At 36.4% G+C, this 16,551-nt stretch overlaps 1 protein-coding gene across 1 annotated transcript; it reads left to right on the forward strand.

The window, feature by feature from the left end:
* Nucleotides 1–844: 844 nt before the first annotated feature.
* Nucleotides 845–9,936, forward strand: LOC137395069 (uncharacterized). The gene is made up of 3 exons (XM_068081850.1): nt 845–1,000; nt 6,097–6,301; nt 9,359–9,936. The coding sequence occupies exons 1-3, from the start codon at nt 845–847 to the stop codon at nt 9,934–9,936; spliced, it is 939 nt and encodes a 312-aa protein (XP_067937951.1).
* Nucleotides 9,937–16,551: the final 6,615 nt, after the last annotated feature.

Here is a 16,551-nt window from a genome sequence, read left to right on the forward strand (position 1 = left end):
CTATATAACCTTATCAATAGCAGACAGCTATATAACCTTATCAATAACAGACAGCTATATAACCTTATCAATAGCAGAGGGCTATATAACCTTATCAATAGCAGATGGCTATATAACCTTATCAATAACAGATGGCTATATAACCTTATCAATAACAGAGGGCTATATAACCTTATCAATAGCAGACGGCTATATAACCTTATCAATAGCAGACAGCTATATAACCTTATCAATAGCAGACGGCTATATAACTTTGTTATTTGAGACCTCGTTGATGATGGTCACGAAATGATCGCAAACACTGCAAGAATACAGTGCAAGGATCTTGCACAAATTTCTTCCTGCATTCTGACTTTTGGTTGGAAAGCTTATGACGTTAATTAAAACTGTCAGCTTGTTTAGATATTCTACAAGTATAGAGATAAACATTAGTTTCAGTATTGCATCACTAGCAATGTACATAAGAGTTTTGTTTCAAAAGAACAGCTGATGCTGTTTGCTCTTTATGAAGCAAGTATTGTTACATACTATTGTTGCATAGAGGACATAGAGCAGAGGATAGACGCAGGAGCTGCGGATGACATCAATTGTTTGGATGTTCCCATAACAATAGCTATCTTTTTAGTCCTAGTATCGACCTCTTATTGATCGTGTTACTTAACTACCATAAACTCAGCCTTTGCTATATAAAATCCAATATGCTTTACTCAATCCACCATAAATAAACGTATCAACTTTAGGAGCCAAGGCTTTACTGAATATTTGTTCCTAACAAGTGCTGAGAATGCGATGAGTAGAAAGAGGCAGAGTGAATGAGTCGAAGGAAGGAGATATAGAGGGCAAGATGAACACGATACACAACGCCATAGAGAGAAGGAACTATCTCCAGTTTGACATTCTCTCCAACCAGAGAATTGGACTGAATAAACCAGATGCTCAGGGTCTGACACCTCTCATGAAAGTAAACCATGAACCGAATAAAACCAACGCTACAGAAATGGTATGTAAGAATATTACACAAATTTTGCTGTTTGTTCAATCAGTTTTTCGAAAAAATTATTTCAGGGCATGAATTTTTGTTAACAGAAATATTTTAAAACATACATTTTGGAGATCTTAAAAAGAGTGGATAGTGGTGAAATTCTTACAAAGTTACACCTCAATATATTGACCTACTGCCACTTGGTAGGCAGTTGCTTGAACTTTTTTACAAAAGAGTTTTTATAAAATGTTTTTGGCAGATCTCTTTGTCAGGGTAGAAAGAACAGAATGATTGAACTAGCGGAGAGCATGATAGATGCCCTTGCAGCCACCACCAGTGGCCATTTTCTAGGAACCACAGCTAACCAGTTGTCTACTCTAGACCTCAAGCACTTTAGTAGGAACCACAGCTAACCCGTTGTCCACTCTAGACCTCAAGCATTCAAGTACTTTAGTAGAAACCACAGCTAACCCGTTGTCCACTTTAGACCTCAAGCACTTGAGTAGAAACCACAGCTAACCCGTTGTCCACTCTAGACCACTGGCCCATAACAGCTCATTTTTACAAAATATGCAGATTTTTCCTGTATGATATATATTTGGTAAAAATATAGTAAAAATCATTCATAGCGGTAGCTGAAATGCAGGTAAATAGATGTAAATTTATTGAGATGGCCTTAATCTATCCTAACTAACAGATGTATTAGGAAAACCTTACTCTGTAGATAATTACATCACAACTAACTAACATTTAGATAAAAGACTAAAACTACATACTATGTTCAAGAATAAAAACTCCTCGCACTTCATATTCGTTGTCCTTCTCATCACATTCAATAATAAAGACAGAGACCTGATTAAAGAGGTAATCATAAGAGCATAAATCTATTCAAGTTTCTGCACTTGTGCTGTACCAATGCATTCTTCATGCAACTATCATTATGGTCGTGAGAGGACAACTCTAGTCTGAGCATCTAATAATCCACTGATTTTCTATTACAGGGATGGGTATTTGATGGTTTAGTGAGTATAGAAAGATTTCCTGCTAATAGCTTAAAAACTTGGATTAGGCTGGTGGCAATAGCTCAAGGTTTTTCTGAATTTTTACGCTTTGACATTTCAGCGTTTTAATTTTTCATCATTCAGATATTTTTCATGTTCAAATCTTACTGCTCATCTGATGTATAATCTTCTCGTCATAAAATATTGATAAAAAAAAAACGCTTTTATAAAAAAAAGCAACATTGACAATTTATTTTATAGACTTAAGATATGCATGACAACGGCCTGTATAATAAATTAAATAATATACTGTATATTATTTAATATAAAATAACATGTATAAAATGATATACACTACATTCGACCCCGCTTTATCGGACTTCGTTTCCTTGAAATTTAGTTGTTTGGACAGTATTCGGGGTCTGAGATTGCCCGATGCGGTCATGTCTGTCAGAAAATTACAAATTTTACCAATAGATAGCTTTTGCAACAGACAGCAAAAGAGATGCATGAATTTCCCGTCAAACTGTTGTACTGTAATTTTTGTTTGTTATTATTACTGCTATTAATATTATACTGTATCCTACTACAGGTATAACCATATCTTACTCATGTATACGTTATATGCATTTTGTACTATAATGTAGCCTAGGAATATGAGCGCGAGATAATGTAGGCGGTTTAATGTACAGTACTATACTGTACCGTACTGTACAGTACTGTACAGTACTGTACTGTATGGTACAGTACAGGTACAGTACAGGTACAGTATAGGTACAGGTACAGTATAGGTACAGGTATGGTACAGTATAGTACTGTACCGTACTGTACTATACAGTACTGTACAGTACTGTATGGTACAGTACTGTACATTACTGTGCTATACAGTACTGTACAGTACTGTATAGTACAGTACTGTACAGTACTGTACTGTACAGTACTGTACAGTACTGTACAGTACAGTACTGTACTGTACAGTACTGTACTATGCAGTACTGTACAGTACTGTACTGTATGGTACAGTACTATACTGTACAGTACAGTATAGTACTGTACAGTACTGTACGGTACGGTACAGTATAGTACTGTACCGTACTGTACTATACAGTACTGTACAGTACTGTATAGTACAGTACTGTACTATACAGTACTGTACAGTACAGTAGTGTACAGTACTGTACAGTACTGTACAGTATAGTACTGTACTGTACAGTATTATACTGTATGGTACAGTATAGTACTGTACAGTACTGTACGGTACTGTACTGTAATGTACGGTACTGTACAGTATAGTACTGTACAGTACTATACTGTACAGTATAGTACTGTACAGTACTGTACTGTACGGTACTGTACAGTACTGTACTCTACAGTACTGTACAGTACAACACTGCACAGTACAGCACAGTACAGTATAGTACTGTACAGTATTGTACGGTACTGTACTATACTGTACAGTACCGTACAGTACTGTACAGTACAGCACTGCACAGTACAGTACAGGCCTATATATATATGTATATATATACCCTATATATATATATATAAATTGTTTCCTCACCCCGGTTAACCCGTATGGGTGGTAGTAGTTTCTGCTCTAACTCGGGTCTCCAACCAGAGACCTGGGAGTTTGGGCACTCGCCTCAAGATCTTAGCTGTTCCCAGTAGTGCACTTTTCTGCAACTCACCTGAGTTGATTGCTGTTGGTATTTGGGCAAGCCACATTTTATGCGCCGGTGTTATTGCGCCCAGTGCCCCAATGACTACTGGGATTACAGTTGTTCTTACATCCCAGCAGTTTTCAATCTCTTCACCAAGAGGGAGGTATTTCTCTACCTTTTCTTTTTCTTTGCTGGCTATATTGTAGTCATTGGGTACTGCTATATCTATTATAGTAGCTCTCTTGTTCTCCTTGTCCACCACCACTATATCTGGTTGGTTTGCCAGGACATGCTTGTCAGTCCGGATGTAGAAGTCCCAGAGGATCTTAGCGCGGTCATTTTCATTGACCATACCAGGAGCTTCCCACCAGTGTTGTGGTTTATTAAGGCCATACTCATCACATAGGCTTCTATACACAACACCTGCGACATGATTTTTCTGCTAGCTGCTTGCATCCACTGATGATGTGTTGGATGGTATATGTTGGAGATATATATATCTCCAACATATATATATATATACTAGCTGCATTACCCGTCTACAGGAGCAGATTCACGGGCAGCATAAGGTTTATTGAGAGTTGGCTTTCATACCGTAAAACAACTCCAAATATGCAGTTACATCTCCCTCTCTCCATCTCTCCCTCTTCCCCCTCTCCCTCTCTTTCTCCCTCTCTCTCTCCCCTTCTCTCCCTCTCTCTCTCCCCTCTCTCTCTCCCTCCCTCCTCCCCCTCTCTCTCTCTCCCTCTTTCTCTCCCTCTCTCTCCCCCCCTCTCCTCCTCGCTCTCCCTCTCTCTCCCCTTCTCTCCCTCTCTCTCCCCTTCTCTCCCTCTCTCTCCCCTCTCTCCCCCCCCCCTCTCCTCCTCACTCTCCCTCTCTCTCCCTTTCTCTCCCTTTCTCTCTCTCTCCCTTAGTTCAACGCAACACTTGCGGATAGACAACATTTTTGGTTTTTCTGTCGGGCGTATGAAGAAACAGTTTTCGGCGTGTGCCTACTTTTGAGCAGGCGACGTATAGCTGGTCATGGCTGATGCAGGGTAACAGTAAGTCGATAGCAGCTGCTCTCTTTCTTTTCACAATAGCGTATCGCAACCCTCGGAGTACTCGTAAAAGTTCTGTAATAGTAAGTTACAGTAGGCCTACTCGTAGCTGGAAAAAATTAGTAACTCGGCTGCTGAAGGAAATGAACATGACCCACTATCACGAACAGCGGCGAATCCAACGTTATTAAGTAGTGGAGATGTGGCAATTCATAGACAATACAACATCATATAAGAAACACCTTTTTGATGTGGAAATTTAGTAGGTGAGAAATGCGATTTTCCAGTGGCTCCAAGAAACAAACGTTTACGTGACCTTCTCGGTACACGTTGGCAGTAAATATTAATTGCATGTAAATAACTACTCGTTAATTTATTTTATTTAATGAATAGTACATTTGTATAGCTGTATAGACACCTTTGTATAGGCCGCAGATCTCAGGAAAGGTGCTTTTGAACACGGCAGAAAATTTGCCGTTTAAAAAGCGTGCTAACCGGGGATTTCGGTTAATGCGCCCGAGCAGTGAAAGAAAAACAACAGAATCACCACACCTTTATATAAGCCGTTTGGCTCAAATCGTCAGAGAAAAGTAGCGGTTAATAGTCCATATTACGAAATTACGATATTACGAAATTACGATAATTAGTACTCATATTAATTCGGTTGGTTTCGTTCGACCGAATGGAAAAAGAAAGACCGCTCTATAATTTATTTACCGTTACTACACATATTAATTCAGTTCGCTTCGTTCGACTGAAATTCGTACGACGATAAAAGGAAAGACCGCTCTATAAGGCGGACACACAATCAATCAATCACACATGCACACAGACAACGATTGCCGTTTATATAGTAGATACTCATGCTACAGACAGTACTGTTTCGGCTATTGAAGCCTCATCAGTGCAGCCCAGAGCTTAAGCAAGAGACCCAAATCCCATAACCAATGAGAGTTGATTTCCTGCCATGAAACAACTAGGTTGCCTCACAGACTTTAAAAAAGTCAATGTGCTGGCACTAGAGGGCTCAAATCACAAAAGTGATGAGCTCTGCACAAAGGCTAACAGTGCTGCACCTCTCACAGAGTGCCCAACCAAACCGATATATATATATATATATATATATATATATATACATATATATATATATATATATATATGTATATATTTACATTTTAATGAACATGTTTTACTAAATATTTGCAAACTTGATCAGTGTTTATTTTATTGAAACATACCATAAATGTACTATTATATTAAGGCCTATAGTATCTTATGCTATATTATACAATATCACGTTATATGGTGTTTAACAACATATAATATATCGTAAATACCTTTTTCAAAGTATAAAACTAAATTATTCTTTTATAATTGAGGAACAACCATTATGATGCATTCATCTAAACTAGGTTCGACTGCTGTTAAGGCAGCCAGCTAAACTGGACATTACAGACCGGAAAGGAAGGACTGCTCTGATGCACGCATGCCTAGTAGGTAATGCGAGTGCTGTGCAACTCCTTCTTGATGCTGGCTACTTCGACCCTGCTATGAGAGATCACCGTGGCAACGCACCCATCCACTATGGCGCGATAAGCGGTGACATGGAAACTGTTGGTGAGATACCATGGTCTATTCTAAATTACTAATATGCAACTAGTTTCCTCATCTGATAGCTGATTGGCTGCTTTGCATTTTGAACATTTATATTCAACTTTTCTCAACGAAACTGTCTACAATGCTTGTATGCTTATGTTCTAGAATGGCTGAACAAAGTCTGCCAAAGTGATTACCAAAAAGTGAGGTAAACTCGCTGATAAAAACAATAATAGTAATAACTTCAAAAATGCTCAGACAAGTATTGCAAAAACACTTCTTTTTGATAAAAGTACTTTTAACAATAATAATAATAATAACAACAGTAATAATAATAATATTGTTTTATAAAAAACAGCAGAACAACTAAGGAGTGAATACTCAAAGTCAAATTGCAAGTCAAATTAAAGATTTAAATTGAGCATTGCTATTGTGTATTAGCTGTTACCTCTATATATACATTTCTCAAAGTTGTTCATGCAAATTGTCTGCAAGTTGGTCATGCAAATTGTACACACGCGTGTGTACGCGTGTGCACGCGTGCGTGTAGGCGTGAATGTAGGCGCATATGTATGCGTGTGTATGTATGTGGAAGTGTATGTGCGTATGTGCGTGTTTACGTATGTACATGCGCATGTATGCGTGTACGTATGTGTATGTGTTCAGCTATAGTTATTAAATTCTTTGAATTAAAATTCCACGTTCTGACGGATTTGAACTCACGACGAATGCATCCACAGATTTTTATGTCCAGGCACTCTACCACTGAGCTACCTAAGGCATTTTGATCAAGGAGGTTATTATATTTCTTATACTGTATGCACACGATAATCATTTTACCATTGCGCCCACGCATTAAAATGCCCAATTAAGAAATATTTTTCGTAAGGTTCAATTACTACATCTGGGGTCAAGGCCGATTCTTCTCACGCGGACAATTATATTATCTCCTTAGGAAGAGCCTCGACATTCTCTCTCCGTTCAGTCATACAAAGACAGTACGGTATTTCATGTTTACATTTGTACCAGTATCGAGAGGTACCAATATCATTGTTTTTAAAGTATTGATGGATAGCTTCTGGTAGAACAGTAATCTTTTGTTATACACACACACACTTCTATGCACAAATTGTTATTATTAATTTAGCATATTCTGAATTTTTATTTTGTTTTCTCAGTTTGTATTAATTGTATCATTACCGAATCATCTTTTATTGTAATTGTAGCAAAACCGACTTAATTTAGCTTTTACTTGGTAGTTATTTTACATTTACATCTAAACCCTTTTATTTCTTTTCAGTTGTTTTGACCTGTACAAAACATTTTCATCATGATATAAAGTTTGAAAGTTACAGTTGTTGGAAAAAGTTTGAAAACCTCTACAGTTGTTTTTATTTTTTCTTAAATTATTTCAGCTACACAAAACACTTTTTTCATGATATATAGTTTGAAGGTTAGAATGGCAAATGTTATTATATGTTAAATACAAATCAATTTTCTGTGCAAAGATTTTTCTATTACCTGATCAACTCCGGGTAGTACAGGTAGTTGACTCATACCTATACACAGAAAGTATAGGTACTTCACAAAAACCTCCATGTAATTAAAGAGTTTACAAAGACCTGAAAACGAACACGATTTGACATAAGCTAACAGCTAAGACTGTTTAGATATCAAAAGGCCAGCATAACTAACCATCAAAACAGTCCTTTTTTTAAAAGAATGACATCAAACACTTTTTTATAAACATAATGCCATTTTTTGCAGTTATTCTGTTAGAGCACTTGAAGAAATTTCGCGTTAAAACTGACTTGCGAAACGATCAAGGCTTGACGCCATTACATGTTGCCTGCAGTCAAGGTCACATTGAAGTTGCAAGGTGGGTAGCCTACATCAAAATACTTTATAGAGTATTATAAATTAAATAAAATACCATAAAGATATGGGTGAGATTTAAATATAACAATGAAAACCTGGAAGAGAATTGTGCAAGCTGAAAAGGACCTTTACAAGAAAGATTTGTCTTCCCTTTTCTAATTAGCAAAGTATATAATTATTTGCTAACCAAAAATGCTTTAGTAGTCTGAATATAGGTTAATAGCTAAAGCACAGACAGAGCGGTTAGGTTATGGATTGCTAGAGTAGCAACAAACAAAGGAAAGATGAAATAACGATAACGACAAGATATAAAAGCATTAAAAATGCTACAAGTATACAAAACAGATTAATTACAGATAAAATGATGAGTTAATAACAAACAAAAGTAAAAAGAAGAAAAATTTTTTTTTTCTTATTATATCTTGACATCCTTTTATAATCTCATGAAGATTTTTCTATTGTTGGTTATAATAGCCACAGGTTTCCTTTTTGTTTTGCAGGATTATCAGAGGAGGGGTTGCAGGTGTATCTAATAGTCGTACTCACCCTTTGAAACAGCTGCATGTATACATGTGCAGCTGCGTGTATACATGTGCAGCTGCGTGTATACATGTGCAGCTGCGTGTATACATGTGCAGCTGCGTGTATACATGTGCAGCTGCGTGTATACATGTGCAGCTGCGTGTATACATGTGCAGCTGCGTGTATACATGTGCAGCTGCGTGTATACATGTGCAGCTGCGTGTATACATGTGCAGCTGCGTGTATACATGTGCAGCTGCATGCATACATGTGCAGCTGTATGCATACATGTGCAGTTGCGTGTATACATGTGCAGCTGCATGTATACATGTGCAGCTGTATGCATACATGTGCAGTTGCGTGTATACATGTGCAGCTGCATGTATACATGTGCAGCTGTGTGTACACATGTGCAGCTGCGTGTATACATGTGCAGCTGCGTGTATACATGTGCAGCTGTATGTATACATGCGCAGCTGTATGGAAATGTGATGCAAATTATGGCAAAATAAGATAAAAACAACTTTGGTTCTAAAAAACTTGAGTTGCAAAAGTAATTGTTGCGTGTATATATTCTAGTTGCTATACCATTCTTGTTTTAAACCACATACTCATACTCTTCTATCAAAATATTTGAAACCATAAAAACTTTTATTTCTTAAAGATACCTTCAACAAGAAGGAGACTGCTCTCTAACTGTAAGAGATGGTATATCAAACAGGACGCCGAGAGAGTGGATAGAACAGGCATGTGATATTCCAGAGTACATGGATCCCTTTGGAAGAGATATTGATGCATCTGTTATCACTCCTAAGCAGCCGGAAATCCTTGAAGAGCTCATTGACAACTCTAAAATTCGAATATTTTTATTCATGAAGGAAAAGCCAGACATTGATAGCGACGAAAAAGTGACTATCGCTGTAAGGCCTCCGTGGGATATCAGCACTAACATTGCTGCACCTCCAAAATATCTTTCCAATGGTTTACTTAACCCAGCAAGAACTAGACCAAGTTCTGCAAGTGACTGTCGACACTATAGCGGAGCAGCTACCATGCGTCCCTTCAGTGCACCGTGTGGGTATCCTGAATATAGCTCATGGAAACATCCAATGGATCTTCAGCCATATCTAACTTTGTCAGAAATGAGAAACTTTCGAAGATATTCCTCAGTTACTGACCTAAGAGCTGCCGAAAACAACCCTGTAGTTAGAACTAAGGCTTCTCGGCTTTTAGCGAGTCGCAGTTCTACAGGCTAAAATTATTTAAAACTGATTCTTCCAGAAATTTTTTTTTCTCAAGAATAGCATGACTGTTCAGTCTTTGGCAGTGTCATCGGAAATTAATCATTATAAAGTAGCCTATTTTAAAGCTCTTCAAGTATTTACATATGGAAGCAGCTGTGCTGCCTGAATAACCTTTTGATTTGCTGATACTGATGGATTTTGATTTAGTAATTGCTTAATGAACAATTTAGGAGTGATTTTAAATACGTCAAATGGAGAGCCATTTTGGTCATGATGCTTTTTATGATAACAGTGCGGCTGTAAGAATTTAACTTACTGACTTGTTTACAGGAACTTTACCAACATATATTAGTACTTGAGGCCTCATTGTTAAACAGTTTTCTCACCATTTCCTGTCGATTAATGCTTTAGTGCGCTACAGATCACTTCTGACTCGCTACAGACCACTTCTGACTCGCTACAGATCACTTCTGACTCGCTACAGATCACTTCTGACTCGCTACAGATCACTTCTGACTCTCTACAGATCACTTCTGACTTGCTACAGATCACTTCTGACTCGCTACAGATCACTTCTGACTTGCTACAGATCACTTCTGACTCGCTACAGATCACTTCTGACTCGCTACAGATCACTTCTGACTCGCTACAGACCGCCTCCGATTTTCTAAAAGCTACTTGTAACAAACTTTATATATTTTTAATTTTTGCATCTTCCAATCTCTTCTACATTTTTTATACGCATATTTTCATGGCTAAATAAAACTTTCTCTTTAGATAACCGGCTTTGTCTCATTGTGTTATAGCTATAGCTATACATATATAACTACAGCTGTCATTTTTATTTCACCATATTGGTTGGAACAACAATATGTCTTCCTATAGTCGTTCCAATCAATAGGAATGACTATGAATATAACTCTTTCACCCATATTACAATTTATTACTCGCCAAGCGAGTCTCACAGTGGTATAAGGTTGTACTCATGCAGTAGACGAGCTTATGTTTATTAGAATATACTATAAGAGGTGAACATGCAACATGAAAATAGTTTTATAACAAGAGCTGACACGATTCAGCTTCATTTAGCACCAGTTGGTGTCCAAGTTGGTGTCCAAGTTGGTGTCCAAGCACCGACTGGTACTTGTAGTGGTTTGTTTTTTATTTAAGTTGGCATTTTCAAGGTCTTTGTAGTTATATAAGAAGCACGAGGTTTCACATGTCAACAGGCCTTAAAATCTAACTGTAAAATATTAATATGAATATAGAGCAGTGCAAAACTAATTACACGTAATTTGTTTATTCACTATAAACCAGGCAGGTGAGCACACTTATTGTGCTATATTTTCATTGTTTTTTGTAAACTTTTTAAATGAATTTATATGTCTGTGCGCATGCGCGCCCAAACGCATGCACACGCATGCACACACGCACACGCGCACACACGCACACACGGTCTTGTAAACGCATGCAATTGGGGACGCGATATTTTTACCATCACTTTGAGGACAATTTTCATCTGTCATTAAGAGCTTTAAAAAATAACATGTTGCAATATTTTTTGTTGGGTTTACGAATGCACTGATTTTGGGAGCTGTGACTTTATCCGTTTTTCAGTTATAGCCCGTGAGAGTTTAACACTAACTTTGGGGACTTCACCTCACACACATGTATGAATTTTTTATCTAATAAACGGGGACTTTTGCATGAAGAAGATAACTCTGGCTAATTTTCGTTTTTCCAACTATTTTGGAGTTGTCGGTATGTGATACTTTTCTCACACTTTCATAAATTTGCTTGTAAAAGTTATCCATGACTTAATTTTTCCTAAAATATCAACTTAGAAGTTTAATAGTTTTTTATTAAATCTCTGTAGAGTATTCCACAAATGTATGACGCGTAAAGGTTAAATCGACATTAGACTTTTGTGTTTGGTAATAATTTCAGTGTAACCAATTGCTTCACATAATTTACGGTAATCTGTTAAAGTTAAGGTTTTGAATTGCAAACAGCCAGGCCAGGGTTGTAGACCGCACGCACGCACACGCACGCACACACACACATGCACACACACACACGCATGCGGACACACACGCATGCGCACGTGGTCTTGTAAACGCATGCAATTGGGGACGCGATATTTTTACCATCACTTTGAGGACATTTTTCATCTATCATTAAGAGCTTTAAAAAATAACATATTAAAACAGTTTTTGTTGGGTTTACAAATGCACTGATTTTTGGAGCTGTCATCTTATCCGTTTTTCAGTTATAGCTCATGAGAATTTAACACTAACTTTGGGGACATCACATCACACACATGTATGAATTTTTTATCTAATAAACGGGGACTTTTGCGTAGAGAAGATAACTCTGGCTTATTTTTGTTTTTTTCAACCATTTTGGAGTTGTCGGTATGTGATACTTTTCCCACACTTTCGTAAATGTACTTGTAAAAGTTATCCATCACTAAATTTTTCCCCAAATGTCAACTTAGAAGTTTAATAGTTCTTTATTAAACCTATTTAAAGTACTAATTCTACATATGTATGGTGCGCAAAGGTTGAATCGACCTTAGACTTTTTATGTTTAGTAATAAATTCAGTGTAATCAAGTGCTTCACAGAATTTACGGTGATCTGTTCAAGTTAAGGTTTTGAATTGCAAACAGCCAGGCCTGGGTTGCAGGCTGATGTCTATCTAGATTTAAGACTTTTCAACATTTAACGCGAGTATGTTCAAGGTAAACATTTTAACATAGTTTTCATAGAACTCTTAAGCCCTGAATAGGCAAGAAATTTAATTACTATAATCGATAAAGTATTTTGCTACATCTCATTTTATCACTACCAAAAGCAGCTATCAGAAAATTTACATTGCGCGATCATGAGTTAACTTTTTTAAAAAAAAGTAAAAATAACCAGGCAAGCAAATGTGAGTAATTTTTTTAAATCAGGAAGCCAAATAAATTTGGATACAGTTAATTTTAGTCATACTTTTCTGTTTGGTTGCACACGATGATTACCACTTTTAATTTAAACTTTTGTGCAATTCTTCTGTTTGTAAGCCATGCATGAAAAGCCAAGCATAGGCGGAGACATATTAGAATCAAGCTTTGGAAATGAAGCATTGGTATCTCCAATATGCCTAATGTAAGCCCAATAACTTTTACCTTATAAAAATATCATTATGTTTAATAAAACGTGTTATCCGTACCAAAAATTTGCCTTCTATTACATTTTCTTAAAAATATATTGAGTTGCCTATCTTTGCAAAAACCATACATTTAATTGTAATCTATTCAAATATTTAATAACAAGATTGACTGAACTTTTAGTGCAGATATGACTAAAAGTATGCAAAATATTTTAACCATTAGCTTGGGAGTGTTAAATAAATACTATCACTGCACACACTGATTTGAGCTATCTCGGTACTATTGAAATAAACTTTGTTCCATTTGAAGGCGTGTACGTCATTCAAATTATGTATGATACTACAGTCAATGTTTTTTGAAGTACTTGGCCAGTTATTGTAACTGCAAACCGTCAAAGATAGTCTCAAATATGTTGTCATACAATTTTTCTGATGTATGATGTAAACATAAAAGAAAAGTGTGTTTGTATTAGTATACAGGTATATTAGTTATTTAGGTACAATTGACAAACTATTAGAAGTGCACACGATATCATAAATTCGCTCAATGCTAGTCAAATAGGGAGTCTGTACTTTTCACCATCAACTATTTAGAGGTCAATATGAACACAAGGGAATGTTTGGTATTTTAATCAGCAAGTTTGTAACCATTAGTTTAACAAATTAGTAGAAATATTATCATGAAAATATATCCCAATATTGGTTGTAGAAAAATTATCGCAGGTGTGTATGATATTTTTACCATTGATTTTGGGACACTTACTGATTATTTTATTTGATATCACAGTCATCATCATTCCTAATACCATTGCTGCTCGATGTTCCAAATTTAATGCCAAAATATTAACCCTAATGAATATACTTCTTAAGCAGTTTCCTGAGCACATTGACCAACTATAACAAAAGAGCACAGTCATTCATAGAGTATGTCAACACCATTGCAACAATATGTCGCCAATTTGATTGTAAAATTATTCTCACAGGTGTGTATAATATTTTAACCATTGATTTGGGGACATTGACTGATTATTTTATTTGAAATCACAGTCATCATCATTCCTAATACCATTGCTGCTCGATGTTCCAAATTTAATGCCAAAATATCAACTCCAATGAATGTGCTTTTTAAGAAGTTTTCTGAGCACATTGACCAATTAAAACAGAAGAACACAGTCAGTCATAGACAATGTCAACACCATTGCAACAATATGTCCCCAATTTGATGGTAAAATTATTCTCACAGGTGTGTATGATATTTTAACCATTGATTTGGGGACATTGACTGATTATTTTATTTGAAATCACAGTCATCATCATTCCTAATACCATTGCTGCTCGATGTTCCAAATTTAATGCCAAAATATCAACTCCAATGAATGTGCTTTTTAAGAAGTTTTTTGAGCACATTGACCAATTAAAACAGAAGAACACAGTCAGTCATAGACAATGTCAACACCATTGCAACAATATGTCCCCAATTTGATGGTAAAATTATTCTCACAGGTGTGTATGATATTTTAACCATTGATTTGGGGACATTGACTAATTATTTTATTTGAAATCACAGTCATCATCATTCCTAATACCATTGCTGCTCAATGTTCCAAATTTAATGCCAAAATATCAATCCCAATAAATATGCTTCTTAAGCAGTTTCCTGAGCACATTGACCAATTACAACACAATAACTCAGTCAGTCATAGAATATGTCAACACCATTGCAACAATATGTCCCCAATTTGATGGTAAAATTATTCTCACAGGTGTGTATGATATTTTATCCATTGATTTAGGGACATTGACTGATTATTTTATTTGAAATCACAGTCATCATCATTCCTAATACCATTGCTGCTCGATGTTCCAAATTTAATGCCAAAATATCAACTCCAATGAATGTGCTTTTTAAGAAGTTTTTTGAGCACATTGACTAATTAAAACAGAAGAACACAGTCAGTCATAGACAATGTCAACACCATTGCAACAATATGTCCCCAATTTGATGGTAAACTTATTCTCACAGGTGTGTATGATATTTTAATCATTAATTTGGGGACATTGACTGATTATTTTATTTGAAATCACAGTCATCATCATTCCTAATACCATTGCTGCTCAATGTTCCAAATTTAATGCCAAAATATCAATCCCAATAAATATGCTTCTTAAGCAGTTTCCTGAGCACATTGACCAATTACAACACAATAACACAGTCAGTCATAGAATATGTCAACACCATTGCAACAATATGTCCCCAATTTGATGGTAAACTTATTCTCACAGGTGTGTATGATATTTTAATCATTAATTTGGGGACATTAGACTTTTGTGTTTGGTAATAATTTCAGTGTAACCAATTGCTTCACATAATTTACGGTAATCTGTTAAAGTTAAGGTTTTGAATTGCAAACAGCCAGGCCAGGGTTGTAGACCGCACGCACGCACACGCACGCACACACACACACATGCACACACACACACGCATGCGGACACACACGCATGCGCACACACCCATGCACAAACTCACACACATGCACACACACTGACAAAAGTCTGCTCGCTTTATCTGCTTTCTGTAACGAGTTTAAGTAACTCAATAATATTGTATCTGGCACAGTAGCTAGAAAGTCCCGCTAAGGAGGCTGTAGTCATAGTACAAAGACTCAGTATTATGTAATCAGCTAGCTTCTTTCCTCAATAATGACAGCAACCCTTCATCTTGCTCTGGGGAGACAAATATATCCAAACTACCAAATTCATACATCGATGGAGCGAGAAATGATGTAAACATATCTGTTCACAATTTTATAGAGTTTGTTGAATGCTTATCATACAATTGTAAGTGAACACTAAAGTGGAGCATATTGCTACTTATTAAAGGGATTACGTCAGCTGCGTAGAAAACATTTTTTAATGGCACTAAAAAAAAGCAACTCCAAAAATGCTACAGGTAGATTAAGTGTAAGTTGGCTGGTCAGACACCTGGTTTTACAAGTACTGTACCTCATAGTATGCGAGTTTCTACTTGAGCATTTGGTAATGGTCCATGCTTATCCGTATAAAAGTATACACTAAATAATCCTATTCAGTATATCTACATGTATGTCCCTATTCAGTATATCTACATGTATGTCCCTATTCAGTATATCTACATGTGTGTTCCTATTCAATATATCTACATGTATGTCCCTATTCTGTATATCTACGTGTACGTCCTTATTCGGTATATCTACATGTATGTCCCTATTCGGTATATCTACGTGTATGTCCCTCCCTATTCAGTATATCTACATGTATGTCCCTATTCAGTATATCTACATGTATGTCCCTATTTAGTATATCTACATGTATGTCCCTATTCAGTATATCTACTTGTATGTCCCTATTCAGTATATCTACATGTACGTCCCTATTCAGTATATCTACATGTATGTCCCTATTCGGTATATCTACATGTGTGTCCCTATTCAGT

This window comes from Watersipora subatra, chromosome 4 (genome assembly GCF_963576615.1).
Source record: "Watersipora subatra chromosome 4, tzWatSuba1.1, whole genome shotgun sequence".
NCBI lineage: Eukaryota > Metazoa > Bryozoa > Gymnolaemata > Cheilostomatida > Watersiporidae > Watersipora > Watersipora subatra.